Source organism: Emys orbicularis, chromosome 3 (genome assembly GCF_028017835.1).
Source record: "Emys orbicularis isolate rEmyOrb1 chromosome 3, rEmyOrb1.hap1, whole genome shotgun sequence".
Classification (NCBI taxonomy): Eukaryota; Metazoa; Chordata; order Testudines; family Emydidae; genus Emys; species Emys orbicularis.
The window spans coordinates 211,639,660-211,659,254 of record NC_088685.1 but is presented as its reverse complement, the minus strand read 5'-3'; the positions used below and the strand labels follow the sequence as shown (position 1 = coordinate 211,659,254).

Genomic DNA, 19,595 nt, shown 5'->3' with positions numbered 1-19,595 from the left:
AGCTGACTGCCGCGGGCAGGAACCGGGGGGAGGAGGGGGAAGGCGCTGATCCGCGGGGTCTGCCGGCGGGCGGGAGGCGCTGGGGGGAGTGGGGGGCATAGGGAGGCTGCCAGCTGTGGAGAAAGCAGGCAGCCAAACAACGCAAGAGTGGAGTATTGCACAACTTTAAATGAGCATGTTCCCTAATTGATCAGCAACGTAACAACATTAACCGGGACGACTTTAAGTGAGGAGTTACTGTAGAAGTATTTCTTATTATGGGCAGTATCAAAGGGTCCCATTTCTTCTCAGTGCTTTGTTCCGATAATCTTGGATTATTTATTATATTTAAAGTACTCGAGTCTATCTGTTGCTTTGACTAAGGTACATTTGGAAGTGATATCAGCATTTCATCTGCCTGTAAAAGGAGGTTCTGTTTTCTCTCATCAATCAGTGAGCAGACTTCTGGGAGGCTTGATTTGAGTTTTTCCTCTTGTAAGAAAGAATACTCAAACATGGGATTTAAATCTAGTGCTTTCTCCTCTAATGGAACCCCCTTTTTGAAACCTTACCAAGCTGTCCAGTTCACCTTTTCTCAATGAAGGTAGCATTGATAAATGAGTCAGACCAAAGGTCCATCTAGCCTAGTATCCTGTCTTCTGATAGTGAGCAGTGCCAGATGCTTCAGAGGGAATAAACAGAACAGGGCAATTTATCAAGTGATCCATTACCTGTTGTCCAGTTCCAGCTTCTGACAGTCAGAGGATTAGGGACACTGAAAGAATGGGTGCATCCGTGACCATCTTGGCTAATTGCCATTGATGAACCTATCCTTCATGAACTTATCTAATACTTTTTGAACCCAGTTATACCTTTGGCCTTCACATCCCTTGGCAATCAGTTCCACAGGTTGACTCTGTGGTACGCGAAGAAGTACTTCCTTATGTTTGTTTAAAACCCATTGCCTATTAATTTCATTGGGTGATTCATGGTTCTTGGTTCTTGTGTTATGTGAAGGGGTAAAATTTCCCTATTCACTTTCTCCACTATCTTATCCCCCCTCTGTTGTCGCTTTTCTAAAATGAACAATCTGTTTTTTTAATCTCTGCTCATATGGAAGCTGTTCCATATCCCTAATCATTTTTGTTGCCCTTTTCTATACCTCTTCCAGTTCTCATACATCTCATACATACATAGGTCCCAGTACAGATCCTTGGGGGATCCCACTATTTAACTCTTTCCATTGTGAAAACTGACCATTTATTTCTATCCTTTATTTCCTATCTTTTAACCAGTTACAGATCCATGAGAGGACCGTCCCCCTTATCCCATGAGTGCTTGCTTTGCTTAAGAGCTTTTGGTGAAGTACCTTGTCAAAGGCTTTCTTAAAGGCCAAGTACCCTATATCGACTGGATCACCCTTGTCTACATTTTTGTTGACACCCTCAAGAATTCTAATTTCCCTTTCCCGAAGCCATGTTGATTCTTCCCCAACATATTGCGATCATCTATGTGTCTGATAGTTCTGTTCTGTACTATTGTTTCAACCAATTTGCCTGGTACTGAAGTTAGGCTCACTGTCCTGTAATTGCCAGGATCGCCTCTGGAGCCTTTTTTAAAAGTCAGTGTTACATAAACTATCCTCCAGCCATCTGGTAGATGATTTAAGTAATAGGTTACATGCCACAGTTAGTAGTTCTGCAATTTCTTATTTGTTTTTCTTCAGAATTCTTGGGTGAATACCATCTGGTCCTGGTGACGTATTACTGTTTAAGGTATCAAAAACCTTCTCTGTTGACACCTCAGTCTGGGACAGTTCCTTAGATTTATCACCTAAAAAACCATCTGTTATGTGTCTAAGTTGAGTGCCAATATTGGAGATTTGCAGAGGAGCTACCTGGACTTTGACTAGTACTTTTGACAAAACATTATTTTTAGTGAATGCTTCTAGATCAGACACCCATTTTGGAGAGGCAGTTTTACAATCTCTTTTCAAATAATTCCTAGCCCCAACCTCTATTTAAGGTCACTGCTAGCTAACTACCATAAGTGGGACCCACAAGTGTTGTTCACAAAGAAGAAAGAATGGTTACTGTCTTAGAGTAACTGTGCACATGTGGATCCCACAACCTGCCCTCCTTCCCCACAACTCAGAGTCTTATATATTTTGGGGATGTCATGCTTTTTATGCCTTCGGTAGGGGAGCACAAGGAAATGAAGAGTGTAAGTGTGACCCCTACAGAACACTGTTGGTGAAACGATTCCAAGCTACTGTGCTGGGGTGCCCATACACCATGAGTGGGATCCACATGTGCAGGCATCTTGAAAAACCACACTTACCATAAGGTAAATAACGGCTCTTTCTACTGTATATGTTTCTATTTTACAGTTCTTTTTGTGTGCCGCTCTTGCATACACATTATATATATAATATCGGAGTGGGGTCTGCATCCAAGATCTCTACAACTAGCCTAATCCAAATACTAAAACCAAACATTCAGGACTTTCGGAAAGTTAAGACCTGATTTTTAAATGTCCAAATTTAGAAATGTCTATCTGGGAGTCTGTTTCTGTCTGTTGCAGCAGTTCAATCTAGAGTTGAGGTATGGAGTTAATGCTCATTTTGTCTGGGTGAAAGAGAGAGCTATTTGTTATTTGTATTATCGTGCTGCCAAGTAACCTTAGTCATGGACCAGGAGCCATTGTGCTAGGTGCTGTACACACAGAACAAAAAATACAGTCCCTGCCCCCAAAGAGTGTACTGTGTGTGTGTGTGTGTGTAATATATGTAAATAAAATGTATGTGTTTATTTAAAGTATATGTATAAAAATGTGTGTGTATGAGTTCATAAGGCACTTTGAAATCATTTGGGGTGAAACACACTATAAATATGAGCTGCTGTTGATATCAACTATTTCCTAAAGGAAATAGTCTGAAAGCTTTAATAATATTGCCCATTCCTGCAGGCAGGTGTTGACAGTAGATAGTAAACCTTCCAATCTGTGGAGTTAAGTGAACACATTTTTCATTGTGATACTCAAGTCTCTCCCTAGATTCCTTTATTTGCCACTTGTATCATGTCTTGGAATACCTTCTGTCTTCAGGTCTCAGGTTGCTGCAGTTTATATCCATATAGCTGTTGTCTGCTTTTCATCGCTCCTATTATTCTCAGAGTATTCTTTTTTTCTCATCATGTTGTATCCCATTCTGAACTGATCTTTCATTATTAGTGAAGTAAACCTGTTGATTTTTTTTCTGTGCCGGCTTTCTGAATGACTGTTCCATGTCTCCACTCCTTCTAGTCCCACATAACCAAAACATATCTGCAGAGGGACTTTCAGACGGAGAGGGGAGCATGTCTTCTAGCTACTCTGCCCTTCCCTCCAGCTCCACCTGACATTGTTCCCTTTACCAACAGAAACAATCCTGATAAGCACGTGATTATGACAAGCGAGCTATGAGTTTACTCCAGCTGATAAATTAAACAGTAGTAAGTCACCAGAGTACCTCTAGCCGTACAAAAGTTCTTGAGATGATCCTCTGGAAGTCCTTCCGTTCTCCTTTTTCCTTCGGTAAATACTCATTTGGACTTTTGCTGCATAGCGTTACCAGTCAGATGTATGAGGAGGTGTGATCCCTGACTGACAACGCTGTGCCAGCAAAACCCCCTAGTGTAGACTCAGTTATAGTGGCAAAACTGTGCTTTTGCCAGCATGACTTATTTTCCTGGGGATGGCTGAAATAAGCTATGCCAGCAAAAATGTAGTCAATCTGTGTAGTTTTGCCAGTACAATCTGTGTCCACAGTAGGAGCACTTTGCCAGTATAGTGTATACCAATATAGCTCTCCCAGCAAAGCTCTCCTTGTGTAGACCTGGCCTGAGTGATTAACAGGCATTCATAATGAAGGCATGCTATTTGTTGTTAAATTCAATGGGATTTGGACACCTGATTCCATTAGGTCCTTTTTGAAAATCCCAGCGTATGTGCTTAGATATTTAGATTTGGAGAAAATGTCTTTGAAAATGGCCCATTTATATATTTGTTAGGATTACCTTTATTTAAAAAATATATTATTGTCAAAGGGCTCTATATATTACTATACCATACTATATACTATAATTTATAATCCTTCTATAGTCTCCCTTAAAATAATTAGGGTTTTTACCTCCCATCTAAGATATCATTTTAAGTGACCTTGATAAAACCATTTTTTGTTCTCAGACTGCCTTTACAAATATTTTTGCACTTTTAAAATAGGTAACAGTGAATTTAGTTCATTTACATTTAATCATTTAATACTTCCTGGCTTAGGCTACAAGTGAAAATGAGTTTGATCATTGTCTAGTCCCTAGTGAATTTCTGTCTACAACTGCAACTTGGCCCTCTTGGTAGTCTTAAACTGGAATAAAAAATATGTTAAATTCAAGAATAAAATGCATGAGAACAGTCGTGTGGGGGAACTTTCACAAAACCTGTCCACGCTGTGCATGGATTGAGCTACAGGTAGTGCTTTTAATCTTTCACACGCAAGAAATTCAAGTGCAAATTGTTTGGTTTTGGTTTTTTGAAATGAAAACTTCCTTTTATGCCTTTCAAGCATGTTAGATCTTTGTAGATCTCTGGATGTTTGCTTAGCCTGCCTACATGTATTTTTTTTTTTTTTTTTATGTTGTTACTGTAAGATAATGGACATAGTCCCTCTGCCTTTTTCTATATTAGGGACATCTTCAGCCTCCTAAATAAGAATATTCATAATTCATTTTATTATGAATTAACATAGGAAGGGCCCCATCTTGCTATCTTTCCATGCAATATTTAGCAAAATACATAGGAACTTCTGTTTTGTTAGCAATGGTTTATTGCATTGTATGCTTATGTGTTAGATGTGCAAGGCCTTTCATTAAACAGCAGGGTATTATTAGGCATAGCATGAAAAGCCTTTATAGTGTATCTGCCTTGTTTAAACTTGGCCCACAAGCATACTGCAGACTAAAAGGGTGAGCAATGAATTGAGAGTTGATGGCAGGCCCATAGAGGTCCTAAGGCTCAGGTGGTTGTCAGCCATAAGTTTAGCTTAGCTCTTTCAGTAATTTGTCACGCCTTGGTCTGCTCCTGCTGCGCCAGCACGTGCCAGCTTAGTGTCAGAGTGCCTGTTCGCCAGACGGCCACTCAGGCCTAACATCCTGCTGTTAACAGGACCAGCGGCTTGCTGTGGCAGTATGGAATACAGAGCCTTGGCAACAGCCAAGTGCTGTGCAGAATAAGCATGTTCATAATGAGATGTGAATGGCATCAGTCAGTCCCTTTAGAATAGGGTCTAGGCGTGTGCCTCCTCTCTTAGGAAGTTTGGCAGCCTATTCATTAACAAGAGTCATCAGGAGTTCAGCCTATAATAGTGAAGCAGCCCCAAATACACTCAGCCTAATACTTGTGCTATCAGGAATGTGTTCTGCTGGGCTTTAAAAGAAAATAAGTAAATAAAATTGTCAGCAGGTGCAATCTCTGAAATGCTAAGTATTAATTTTCTTTCTTCAGTTTCCCAAAGGGAGTTTATAGAAGGATTTATCATATGTGTATCTGTCTCTATTAGCATGAAAATCTTTCTAAAATGTCATTTAACCCTAGTGACTACAGTAACTTGCATATGATTAAGACATAAACACATTGATTATCCCCACTGAGATAGAGCACTAGAAACCTAATGCTCCATTATTTTACTCTGAATTGAAAAGAATGTTCAGTCATTTTTAAAGTATCATATTAATGTAGCAGAAACTACAAACGTGCACCTTGGAATAATTCTAATGAGTAATGTAGGCTTTTCAATTAAAAAAATCCAATCACCTACATTATATTGAGTCACTGGTGTTATTTCATCGTCTCATAATTTGGTAATTATGAATTGGCACTTTCTCCTACTTAATGCAATCTCGTAGAATTAGCATGCTTTTCCACATGACAAAAACGCAATGAAGATCTGAAAACTTTTTTTTTTTTAATGAGGAAATGGGGAATGAGATGTCATACTGGCTTCTTCAAGTGTTAATTCATAAAGTCATATGTGAGATTCTTCAGTCCATTGTAGATTTGTTTCAGACGTTATCCTGTTATTGGAAATGCATGATTCACCTTCTGAGAAAACAGAAGCTGCACACAAAAGGAAAAGATTTGCTTTCTCCACTGTGGAAAGCTGCCGCAAGCAGGGGTCCTATTAAGACAGCTGGAAAGTTGCTTCAGCTTGTTACGCTTGTAAGTTTTATTGGTGACTGGTTTTTGATTACACATTTGAATGCTGCGTGTTCCAGGTTGCCGAGTTTTAATTAAAAGGCAATAACCTTGGTTTAGCTTTGTTGTCTGTATTATGTAGACTGTATTGCATGCAAGGTCTTATTTTATTAATATGTATAATTTATTGGTACATCCGATGATACCTTCTACAGTATAACTTTAACGTAAACTTTACACGCTGAGGAATCTTATATACTTCCTTCTTTTAAGTAGCACAATGATCAGTTGCCTCTATTCTTTCCCTTTCCCTATAACCTGTACTCCCAATTCAATTATTTTTGGTAGGATGAAAAGAATAATTGTAATGCAAATATTATCCATTAGGAGCATGCTAAACATGCACTACATTTCTGTTGTCATTATGGTTTTTCACCGTAAAAATGTAACATTTTTATTTCCCAGGAATATACTTCTAGGGTCTTTGTTTTCATCCCCACTAACTTCAGAGATCCCTTGGATTCAGTCACTAAACCATGCCTTTTTCAAGAATGATATTTGTGTTGAAGCTAAAAAAAATTATTGATATGATAAATAATTTCAAAAAGTACAGTGTTATTACAGTTCAGTGCTTATGTTTAGAAATCTTAAATATTTTAAAGAAATTTTGAAAGGCATATTTTTCACACCAATGATGTAGTTCTCTACATGTATTTGTATGGATTGAACTGTTAGCATTCTAGGACATTGTGTAACAGCATTTAATTTTGCATGTGCATTTCCTTAACCTGATTATTGCAGTTATGAGGAAAGAGCTCTATATCTTGAAGCAATAATCCAGAATCACAAAGAAGTAATGACATTTGAGGATTTTGCAGCTCAGGTCTTTTCTCCCTCTCCTAGCTACTCTCTCAGTGGAACTGGTGAGTCTCTGTACGTTATTCTTCTGTTTAGCACTAAGAAGCACTTGAGCAGCAGATGTACACCTGTTTTTCGTAGATAAATGCTTGCAAATTTAAGAAGAGCATTCTCCCTCTGAATCAACTAATGAATATCAAAAGGAATGATGACATTCATTTTAATTTGTTTTGCATCAGAGCTATTCACTCAGTTCCTTTCTTCAGCTATCCTGTTAACCCCCGAATCTAGCAAGGTTAATGAACTTTCTCTCAGTAATGTGCTCTGGTTCATTCAGGAGTGTGGGTTTCTTGCTGAGCTGGGAATATGTTGTTCAAAAGCTATGCCTGAATCAGTGCTTACTTATCGAAAAATAGTTCCTCACAGTAGAAGCCGTTGCTACTAATGCTAAATGGGGATTATGCTGCTGAGATACCAGGGTCAGGGATTAATGCAGAAGAAATGTAAGGATAGTGTTCGGTTAGAATATTATAACAGTAATACAGTATGCTAACATTTTCCTTTTAATATTTGATATATGTGTGGACAAATTTCAAACTTCCTACCAATGCCTGGATTGGAATCTCATTTTTAAACTCTATTTCAACAATTATTTCATCAATCTTGTTGAAAGATGGAAATCTATGTAAAACTCAGTGAATGTATTCTTTATGTCATAACAAGATTTTAAGTTAACTTCTAAGGTCAGTAAGATACCAGTTGCTAGTTTGTCATTTTAGTTATCCTTGATAAATTGGTTTAAAAGGAAACATTAATTCTGAAGAGTAGGTTTCTAGCACCCTAAGGATTAATTTTCCTCTCTTGTGGAAAAGTATACAGTCAGTGCCTGATGAATTCCTTAATCCCTTCTTTGCACCGATTGGGTGTACGCTTTCTAATTATTTCATGATACTCTTTTGGATTGTTAAATAGATTATTTCAACCCTGTATAAATGTTTCAACACATCTGCTTTATTCCCTATATTCTGACTTGTTAACAAATATCTTCCATCTAAACTGAAAAATTGAAGGAAGAAATTAAATTTACTGAAATAAATCACTTACAAATAAAATCAGCCATGCATCATTGTTTAACATTACTGGCTCCAATCCTTGAGCTTTCAGAGCTTTGTTAGGAGATAAGAGGTATATGCATGTACTTGTATTGGTCGCCAGTAGCAGCAGGCAGAAGGCTTTGGAGATAAGCAAGCTGGCAGAAGTAAAGGGGAACCAGTGCTATTTACATAATCGCGCCTCTGCTTCCTGGAGAGGCGTCAAGAAACACAGGGATGGCCTCTATTGATCTTTGTTGAACTGGAATACTAAACAACATTAGAAAAGCTTATAACTTAAAGCTTTGATTAATGTTTTCTACATTAAAAAAGTAGAACAGCTGTGAATTAAATTCTTTTATACGCCCTGCCAAAACTCGGAGACAAAAAAATTATCAATTTCAATAGAAATGTAGATTTCATACCCAGTTTTGTTAGAAACTTTGAGTCATTTATCTGTGTAGGTATCAGCAAATAAAAATATAGGCATCTTGGCAGAATTTTAAAATACTTTAAGCATATTTTATTGTCTTCATCAATCTTCCATACTTCTGTTCCACCACATTTGCATATGTTATTTGGTCATCTTATTCTGATCAAATTAAACATAATTAGAAAAGACATTACTATGGAATAACATTCTAAATTCTATAATATCTGTTATATGCAAAAAATACTTAACATTTATTTAAATTGTTCAGAAGAATTGTTAAATAATCATTAAGTACTAGAATAATTTTTTTATGTGATTTAATTTTTCTTAATCAGAACTTGTCACAAAATTCAGATCCTGATGTTCAGCCTTCCAAAGTTTGGGTATGTTTGAAATCATATTTTTAGTTCGGCCTGTTATAATACTAGGGCCAGTCATGAGTCAGATACCAAAACTCAAGTCTCCAAAGTTCAGGGCTGTTCAGAGCTGGGATTTCAGTTTTCCCAGCTATAGTCAGAGGCACAAAATTCCGATCCAGGCTTGAATTTATAAGCATCCCCTGCCAGTCTCCCTTATTCCCCTCCAAGGTTTCAAGTTGTTCTGACTGAGCAAATCTTTAGTCTACTCAGTGTTACAAGACAGTTAATACCTGATTTAAAAGATCTGTTGTAATTAGAGAATGTTGGAAGAACAACACAGCAAACTGTATACTTGAGAAAATCATTTCATTTATGGGCTTTAGAAAATTCTATATCGTAAGGTTTCAAGCTATGTATTAGAAGAGAATAATTTATTTAATATTTTTAAAATTGAATTTTCTAGATTAGACAACTTCCTAAATCATGAAAATTACTTGTCATATTAGCCTTTACAAAGACATGTAAATCCGTGACTCAGGAATTTCCCTATTCCAGGATTAAAAGAAAATCTATCCATACTTTTACCTTTTACTGCTTAGTTGCTAAATTGTTTAGTGTCAGGATTACTATGAGTCCTATTATAATTAGATTTCAGGATTGTGCACTCTTAGGCTCTAAGTCAATATTGAAACCAGATATAACTCATGTAATTCCACAATCTTTGTTAATGCTGAATAGTCCCAGGGCTTATAGGCCCTGATTCTGCAAAAAGATCCAACAGAGCCCCACTGCAGTCAGTGGAGCTCAGCATGGGCACAGTGGTCTGCCCACACACATCCACCTGTAAGATCAGGGACATCTGGATTCATCTAATATTTCCATTATCATCACATTTTAGGTTAGTACTTTGCAGTAGATCTTCCATTACCAACTCAATATATAAAACTATGAATCAGGACAGTGTGTATTTGTATCTCTATGGGCAGGTGTGGAATATTTTGATCCTTCATGAGATGGTAATGCCATTCCCTTAAAATAAAAATCAAGCTACTATTAAATTAATTTTAATTAGTTCACATCCATTTATTTATTCACATCAATGTCCGGAAAAGGGGAGTGGGTTTATTTTGATGTGAACTATTCCCAGAGCAAGTTTGAGTGCAAGCAAACACAAGTTGTGATAATTTCAGCTAGTAAGTATTACCAGTGCTGTATTTGTAGATACACATCCTCCCATCCATCATGTCTCATGTAGTTCAGAATTTTGCCTTATTGACATGTGTATGTAGCACAGGTTGGCTGTGCAATTTGTGTGGAAGTGGTATTCTTCCATTTAAGAAATTTGACACATGTTGATAAGATCTCAGGTTACTCCGAGGGGAATGCCCATCCCAAAACAGAGAAATGAAACCTGCAAAGAAAAGTGGAACTGCCCAAGGCAGGCCCATCTATCTGTGTTTTTATCCTCTTCCAAGCAGCAAGCCAACTGGAAAAATTGACCCTGAACAGCTTAAGCTTTCATGGTGAATTTAGGGCCCATTCTTCCCCCCATCCAATCCTCAACATCACCTCATCATAATCCAAGGTCACTGTATACAGATAGACAATCCCAGGGATCAATAAGTAGTACAGTTTTATTTTATCTAGGATTTTTTAAGCAGTTAATGCAACATAAGATTCAAAAAGCATCCTGTGATATACTATAAATTAGTGCAGTGAAAATATAGCCATTAACATATGCAATTTGTATGATATTATTAATTACCTTTTGGGGGCTTTTATGTTCTGTTGCACGACCTCAGACTACTAGCAAATAGCAAGATGCTGCAGAATGGATGTTGCCCCCAGACTCGCATGTGACATGGATTATAAAGTGTGCACTGACTTAGGCTCCCATTCTGCAAACGTTTATGCAGGTGCTTACCTTTATGCATGGGAGTAGTCCAACTGATTTGTGTAAATCTTTGTAGGACCAGGGCCTTTAACTCTTTATACGTAGTGTTAGATCTCCATGCATCTTAGACACTGAAAATACAGAATACTAGGCAGAATGAACACCCCATAACTCATTTATGGGAAGTGCAGATTTAGGATCAAAAGATCAGAATAAGGTCCTTTGTTGCTAAACTGGTACGTTACATGCCTTATTTTAATTAGGCTGAGTATAAGAGTCAACCCAAGAAGTCCTTAGTTGTCCTACAGTATTTAATTATTCTCATCCTGTCCCTCTGCAGATTTTCCCACTTTAAAGGGTGTTCTTAGCTACAATCCTTTCCTGCTCTTCCTCCTGCCTTCTCTGGCCAAAAAAACAAAAACAACTTTGTTGGACAAAATACTGGTACTCCACACAGACTTCAGAAAGTGCAACTTGATGGTGCATCCTTTCAAAAAAGCAATCCTAAATGGTCAATACATATGTACTAACAGGTGCATAAAATACATTTCCAAGTCTAATTGCCCTTACTGATGAAACAAATAGAGTAGCAGTATAAGATTAGAAGCCCGACAGTGGTTTTAACTGCTAAGAGATGTAAACATTTGAAAGTTCTAGAAAAGGGAATCAATATTCAGACTTTAAATAACAGTTCCTTCAGAAAGAGCTTTGTGCTGCATATTTGGATACTCATCATGGTAGCTTTCTACTGACATGAGAATCCAGAAATTGTATCTGCAAGCATTCTTTTAATATTGTAGACTTGCAGTTGATTCTTCAAAGGGTTAATTGGAATGGGCACACTTGACTGCTGAGAGGACTGATCTAATCACTGCCATATCCAAGTGCATCTGTTCACCATGAGGTCATTCTTGTGCATGCTAATGATTTGGAAAATAAAGCATAATGCTTGACATTATCAGAAAGCATATCAATAGTGTCAATCTTTACTTTTTAGTGGCCGATGGCTCTTGCAGAATGAAAAGAAAGACAAATGAATCTCAGATTGCACTTTTTTTTAGGCAGTCTTTATTTATTGTCACTGGACTAACAGGAAAACTATATAGGAAAACTGTGGCACCCAATAATATCTGTTGATAAAGGGATTCTTTAATGAGTATTGTAGCATTGCCCAGTTAAGGAACTGTAGCCATTTCCAGCATTCCCAGGTTTTTCAGGCTGTGGAACTCTTGCATGCTCATTTACATAGGACTGAAACTTGGCAGCCTCGTTGCTCCATTTTTTGTTTTGTTTGTTTTGCTTTTGTTTAAAAAAAGATAGAAAAGGATTAACCTTTCTTTTATTTCTAGAATGTATAATAAAAATGTTTTCCCTGCCCAAGACATATTTACTATTTTTTAAAATACCTTTTGCTGAGTGTTTAGCTTTCATTGATCCCTTTTGTTATTTAAAGGGAAAGAAACATTCAGTGCAGCCATGTTATTTCAAAAGACACTTTTTCTAGTTTTGATTTTCTTTGTACTCCTCACTGTTCATTGTGAACACGTTGGGTATGGCTACACTGCAGTTAAACACCCACAGCTGGCCTGGGTCAGGTTATTCAGACTCGCGGCGCTCAGGCTGCTGTAAAATTGCAGTGTAGACTTTTGGGTTCAGGCTGATTCCTGGGCTCTGGGACCCTCCCGGGATGATGGTGACTTCCTGTTCTGCAGTGGAGAGAGGTCCATTTCACAATACCATGCGGCAGTTTGACATTTTCTGATCAGGAAAGAGGCAAAACTAGAATTGCCTCCGGGGTGTTGCATGACTAGCCTGGAGTGCTGTAGCTGAAGAATCGTATATAGCCTGTGCCTGAATTGTGCTTGGATCGCTCCTGTACTATCAATTCTTCCATTTCAAAAACAATTTTTATCTCCAAATGTAGAGGAAACGTAACAGATTATGATTAGTATGGAGTCTGTTGCAAAGTCTGATTGAACTCAGTATGACTTTGCATTCTAAAAATTGTTAGGTGCCAGGAGGTCAGTGATAGGAGGGAGAATCACAAGACCCTCAGGATAGATTCTTGAAGCCTTGATAATAAATAAGAGAAAGTTACTGTCTAAGCCAAGACAGAGTTTCCCAAATTCACTTAGATATTTAAGAGTTAATCGCTGAGTCCTGTAAGAAACCTGATGTGAAGCCTGCCTTACCTAAGGCTATGCATAACTTTTATAGATAACCAAAAAGGTGTGTCATCTTCTGGGGTACTCTGCCCTGTATAGACCATACAGTTACATCCTCAGTAAAGTCATCGTCTCTCACTATGTAAGGTACTGCAAGCCTGAAGGACCCTTTTGTCTCCAAATTCGGATTCAATAACTAGAAACCATAATTTAGTAACTATCTCCATTGCTGCCAGTTCCATTGTGGCTCCATACCTCTCCCTTCAAGCGTATGGTGTTGGGATTGGGACCCTTATTTTGGCTCACTAAAAGTGACCTTCCTGTTAGCCATTTCCTCCCCGTGGAGAGTGGGTGAGCTGGCAGCCCTCTCCTGCAATGCCAGTTCCTCTTTCAGGTATCCCATAAAGTAATCCTTCATCTGCTTCCCAGATCTATTCACAAGATTAATTCTGAGCTCCATAGGGATCTTGACATTGATTTTCCTACCATTTTGTCCTCAGATGACTCTGTGTAGGGAAAGGGCTTGGCATTCTGTAGGTGGTGGTGGGGCCTTGAAGTTTTACCTACAGGGAATTTAGGGTTTCTTCAGTTTCCTTGCCCTCCCTCCCCCACAAAAGAGGCAGATAATTCCCATTCGGATTCAGTCATTGTTAAATGGGTTTGTGTATGTATTAAGGAAGCATACGTAGCAGTCTCCCTATTCCATAGGCATTAGAGCTCCTTCCTCTGATAACGTAGTCTCCTCCTAGGCAGAGAGAGAATCTGCGTCAGTACAGGAAACCTGTCAAATGGACTCTTGGCGTTCCATCCATGCCATTATCATCTGCATCAAAGCTCCCACTGATGCAGCTTTGGGGCCTGTGATCCTGAGTGCTTTAGTCCAAGGAACCTCTGGAAAATTCCCAAGATAAGTCCTCCCAGTCTGGGTTTGGGTTTTGCCAGGCCAGGCCCAGCATTCCAGTTGTTAGAGCCCCCTGAGCAGAGAGGGATATTTTGGTCTTTCCATCTAGGGAAGCTATCAACTGGCCAGAGAGTGTGCTTTGGTACCTGAGGATGAAGAGGTGCCAAAGTTTCTGTCAGCTGATTGGTGGAGCTAACTGATTTAACAAAGGAGAAAAAATTCTGTAGTTTTCAGATTGTTGGAGTCCCCCATAGAAAATCCATTTTACAGGGAGGAGCAAAATTTAGCCTTTCATCTTGGGGAAATCTTAGATCTGACTGAAACATAAATCCATTTCACATTTTCCATAATTTTGTATGGCTCATTATAGTAAATTTAGAATCAGTGTGTTCAGACAACATAACACAGAAATTCTGGTCCATCTTCTGGATCTGTGAATTTGTGAGATGAGTCATTTCCGTGGCAACAAACTGATAACGTAAGCAAAATTGTAACTTCACTGAAGAAGCATGTAACAGCTTGGCAGTAATGAAGAAATCTCATTCAAACACAAATGTCTGCCATGGTCAGAAGGACAACACTGAAAATTACAGCCAAAGTCATTTCTCCTTTTCCAGTAAAGAAATTTCTTCTTTCAGGCTGCCCATACCCTCCTTAATTCAGTGATCTGCTAATGGGTATGACGAGTCTCAGAATTCTCAGACTCCTCCACTAGCTATGTGCAATGGAATGTGGGAAGAAGACACAGGCTAAACTCACTGTTCTCCTGATTTTTGTACGTTGATCAGACGCTTAACATTTTTAAAATTATTTAATATTGTGTATGTTGGCAGATGATTTGCATATTTTTCAGGAAAAAGAAATACTGGAGTTAAGTAGTAAAATGTATAAGTTGTGTGTCAGGAATGCTCTATTAAATCAGTGACAAAAAGCTGTAGTAAATACCAAGAGCCAGATCCTGAGATGGTGTCAATCAATGTAGGTTGGTGAGCTCCATTGAAGGCATGCTGATTCACACCAACTGAGGATCTGGGCCCCTCTCTTTTAGAGATCTAGTCAGGCAAAACTGTGAGGCCTAAGAAGGTTGCATACAGTAGCTATGCAGCAGGATTGAACTGCCATGTGGAAAGGCCGTCCTGCTCTACAAAGGGAAGAAAAAACAGTGTGTGGCTGGAAGTTGTTTGGGGTATCAGGGCAGCAGTTCTCCCTGCATGTTGCATACCATTGCTCACAATTTGTATCTGTCCCCCTAGGGCTGCTTAGGCTACAGGAGCTACTCCCGGCCTGGACTGTTGTAACCACTATGTGTGGCGCTAGTGGCTATGATCTGCGAAGAGCAATCAGTCTCTCTGCCTGGTCCTGTTTCTTTAAATTGTTGGTGGGGTCAGGGGCAGCTCTCCCCTCCATGATCTCTGGAAGAGACAATGAGTTTGTAGAGGAAAAAATATTAACTTGATGGGCCTCTCTCTTCTTTCGAGCTGACAGCTCCAGCTGCTTGACCTGTCAGCCAGCAAGAGCGCTCCAGGCAGTATGGCCCCTTTAAAATTTCTTCCCTGGCTGACAAATGTCAGCCAGCCAGCCAGCCAATTATGAGCCAGCCCCCTGTGTGATGGTGTCATTCCCATTCACCAACTCCACCCCGAGAAGGAGGCAGGGTTGGCTGGCATTTTAAGGTTATCTCCAGCATTATATGGCCTCATTCAAGAGGGACATACTTCTTTGAGACAGATTGCAGCTCCTCTGGCTGTGGAGCTTAAGAGGTTTGTGGAGCTTTTGCTGGCTGGCGAGAAATTGCAGAAGTGGCCTCAGGCTAATCAGAGCCCTCACTGCTTTACTTATTTCTGTATTGTAGACCATTGCTTTTGGGTTTAAATTCTCTAATATAACAAAGGGCCTGATACTGAGGGGTGTTGAGCACCCATTGCCTTCAGTGGGAGTCATGGGTGATTAGCTTCTCTCAGGATAAGTTCACATCCCTGGAAATATTTCAAGTGCCTCTTAGTGTCAGGGGATTGTCTTTTTCTGAACCACAGATGGCACAGAGGTTAGGGCACTAGTCTAGACCCCTGTTCAGTTTCCTGCTCTGCCACAGACTTCCTATGTGACCTTGGCAAGTCACTTAGCCCCTCTGTTGCTCAGATCCCCTTCTGTACATTGAGGAGAATAGCACTGTCCTACCTCACAGGGGCGTTGTGAGGGTAAATACATTTAAAGACTGTGAAGCACTTTGATATCTACTGATGAAACGCTCTGTATAAAAGCTAGGTATTATTACCTTTAACCTTATTGTACAGTAGTTTTACATCTGGACATTTACCAATGGCCTGATTCAAAGCCAATTGAAGTCACTGGAAAGAGTTCCATTGACTTCAGTCAGCTTTGCATCCGACCCTAAAAATAAAGGCTGAGTCCTATCATATTTGAGTCTCCAGCAGAGTCAGGGCTAAGCTGTCCTTTGCATTGACATCCTCCATATGCTTTGTGTGTTCTGCTGGCCCAAAGAAATGTGCTGCATAACAGCTGTCATAGCTATGGCATGGGGAACAGTACATCACATGCAGCATTTTCATGTATATTCTTTTCAGTTTAAATTCAACTATTTTAAAAAAAGAACCTCCAAATATAACTAAAAGTTAGATTATGTAGTGAATGTGTGGTTTAATAATTATTTTGAGCAAAAAGTTACAAATGAGAGATCTCCAAATAAAGATTTAAATGAGTGATCGTGTATAACCAAATATTATCAAATCCTTTAATGCCTTACACCAGACATGACATTCTTAACACATTGTGCAAATGGCATTCTAGTGTGTTCCTTTCCCACACTCCTGGAGCTTGTTACTGTAGATCTGCGTTTCTGATCATAATGTGTTAAAAACATGTTTGTTTCTGAGTGAATGCAGCCACAATTGTCGGTTAAATTGATGGTTTCTTCAAAATATACTGAATTGAACATGTAAGCTAAAAGTTTCCAGTTACACTGTGATTATAACTGCAGTAACCAGTGTCTATGCAGGTTTACAAGTACAGTATATTGAACTAAGCAGAGTTACTAGGGAGTTTCTTTGTGGCTGTTTATTTAACAATAGACATGACTGTAATATCCTGAAAACAAAGACTTTCATAGACCTGTCATGGCTTATAGGTTAATTACATGTTGTTTTGTGCACCCTAGGGCCAGTGCTAAAACTGATAGGAACTCGTATCTAGGCTATAGCTAATTCATGCCAATTCTTTCTGTATAACATCTTTAAGTTACGGCCTTTCCTGTGTATTCACACAGCTAAAACTCTCATCCCGGTTCCCATCATCATGCACCTCAATTACTGCAATAGCCTCCTCCCTTGACCAATGCAATCTTGCCCCTCCCATAGCTAATCAGAATGATGCTTCAAGGATCATTTCCCTAGCCCATTACTTTGACCTTGTCACCACTCTTTTTGCATCTCTCCACTGGCTCCTTCTTCTCTATCACATCAAACATACGCTACTTGTCTTCACTGTCAAGGCCCCTCACAGTCAATCCCCACTCTACCTATCATCTCTCATTTGCTATCAAACTATTTATACTCACCTCTGATTGGCCCGTGATGCCAGATTCCTTTGAAAATTTAACAGGTGGACAAACAAGCACCTTTGTGCTTTCTCCCATGCTGCCCAAAGGCACTTCCCCTAAAAATCTGCAAAGCTACCTCATTATCCACCTTCAGATCCTTCCTCAGCACTCTCCTTTGCCCTGATAGCCTACAAAAAACTTGACAATGGTTAAGCTGTTGATGTGCAGAGACCATTGACCGCCATCCAGACCAGTATTCTCACATTGTTTACTTGTACTCCCCGTCTGTCTGTAGCCATCTGTTGTCTCTTACCTTATACTTAGATTGTAAGCTACTTGGGGCAGGGACGGTCATTTTGTTCAGTGTTTGTACAGCACCTAGCACAATGATGTCTTGGTCCATGACTACAGTAACACAAATAATGGATAATAGTAGAATAGTTTAGGGTTCTTTCCCATAGTCTAAGGCTTTAAACTCTTTAATAACCGCCCCGATGTTAATCTTTCTGTCTTTATTTACTTAAGCATTGCATGTTACAAACCCAGCTTTTCTTTCTCAATCTTTTCCTTAAATGAAGGAAATGTTTTCCCAGTTACAGCCAAAACACTCTGATGTTAGTTTTGCCAATCAGTTTCCCAAGCCAAACTTGGACAACAGAGAAAGGAAAAGGAAAACATTTAAATATGTACTCCTTTTTATGGTCCAGCTGAAGTAGATAAGTAGTGACTTGTCAAGTTCAGGTAGGAGTTGTGCTTTTCTCTGGCAGGCAGACTCCCTGGGCCATCTTAGGTCAATCTGGATGGCTGGATTGGAGGCAAAGTCCTGTTGATAGAGTAAGTTTTCTCCTCTTTCCCAGTAGCAGGATCCATTCTTAAACCTACAGGACATCGTGGCCTCAGATTCACTGGACATGACAACCATTAGACTGATGGCTTGAGAGAAGGAAATAAAGGGAGGGAAAGACAGAATCGATACAGATCCCAACTATGGGTTATTCCTGATTTATACTCTTAGGCAGTGGTCCATATCAGTCTTTTTTCTAGAGATTTTCAGTATTCTTGTTACCCAAGCAATCTTACCTCATAAACAATACAGCTTTGATCAATCTTAGAACCTATCGACAAAAGGCCAGTTCTCAAAACGAAGTGCGCTGGAGTCTCCTTAGCATAGTTTCGGATAAGTGATTTTAGTTCTTTTCCAGAGTACCAGGGAATAGTTCATAGGCCTTAAATATCTTAAGCTATTTATATACTAGTGGCTTTTGTTGGCACAGCTAGGTCAGTTATGTCACACGCCATCACATCCCTGACTAACACAGCTATGACTGCAAATGGCTGTAGTATAGACCTGGCCCTCGTCTTTCTCCTGTAGACCGAGCAGATCTCTCAGTTCCATTGTCCCAACATGCTCTATAATCAGAAGTGTCAGAATCTTTAGAACAATTTTATTTTTAAAAGTTAGAATCACTGGATAAATCTGATCATCATAAAAAATGTTTAAATTCTTGCATAATTCCAGTCTCAAAGGGAAATTAAAGCAAGGCACATTTACAACTGCATTTTAATAATTACCTCAGATATGTGACCGATTACATTTAAACTGAGAATAATCCATATTTGATTAGAATTAATATTGAGACAGATAAGAATTCTTTGAGCCTCGTCTCTCTAAACTTTAGATGCAAGACAGACAGTATGCTGGGATTAGGTTAACAGTCCAGCAAGGACAATCATCGTGTGAAATCATGGTTATTAGGCCAGAAGAAAGAGCAGAAGGCCCTTGGAGCGATGGATACCTTTTTGGGTAATACGGTGAGAGGGTCAACAGAGAAACAATTACACCGTAGAAACTCCTACAAAGAAACTTCAACTTATGAAGGGGCTTGTCTACAAAACATTTAGTACGCGGTAGTTGGGGTGTCAATCTGCCTTACACTAGCGTGCCGTGCGGTATGTCCCTTTGGACCCTGCCGCTGTGCACTAACCATTCCCTAGTGTGCTTTGATCTCCTCCCATTTCAAAGTGGGGTATATCTTGGCAGCAGGGTCCATACTCGCCCTTAGTGCTTGGCAGGCTAGTGTGGGGTATATTTGCACCCCAGCTTGCCGCAAACTCAGTGTGTGTGTAGGCA

The 19,595-nt window shown here is 39.3% G+C and overlaps 1 protein-coding gene across 1 annotated transcript in view; it reads left to right on the top strand.

The window, feature by feature from the left end:
- RALGAPA2 (Ral GTPase activating protein catalytic subunit alpha 2) overlaps positions 1-19,595 on the top strand; it is a 291,897-nt gene that overhangs the window by 262,353 nt on the left and 9,949 nt on the right. Inside the window, exon 39 of the mRNA XM_065401648.1 lies at positions 7,009-7,130. Within this exon, the coding sequence (XP_065257720.1) occupies positions 7,009-7,130 (122 nt within the window). The remainder of the gene's footprint in view (positions 1-7,008; positions 7,131-19,595) is intronic.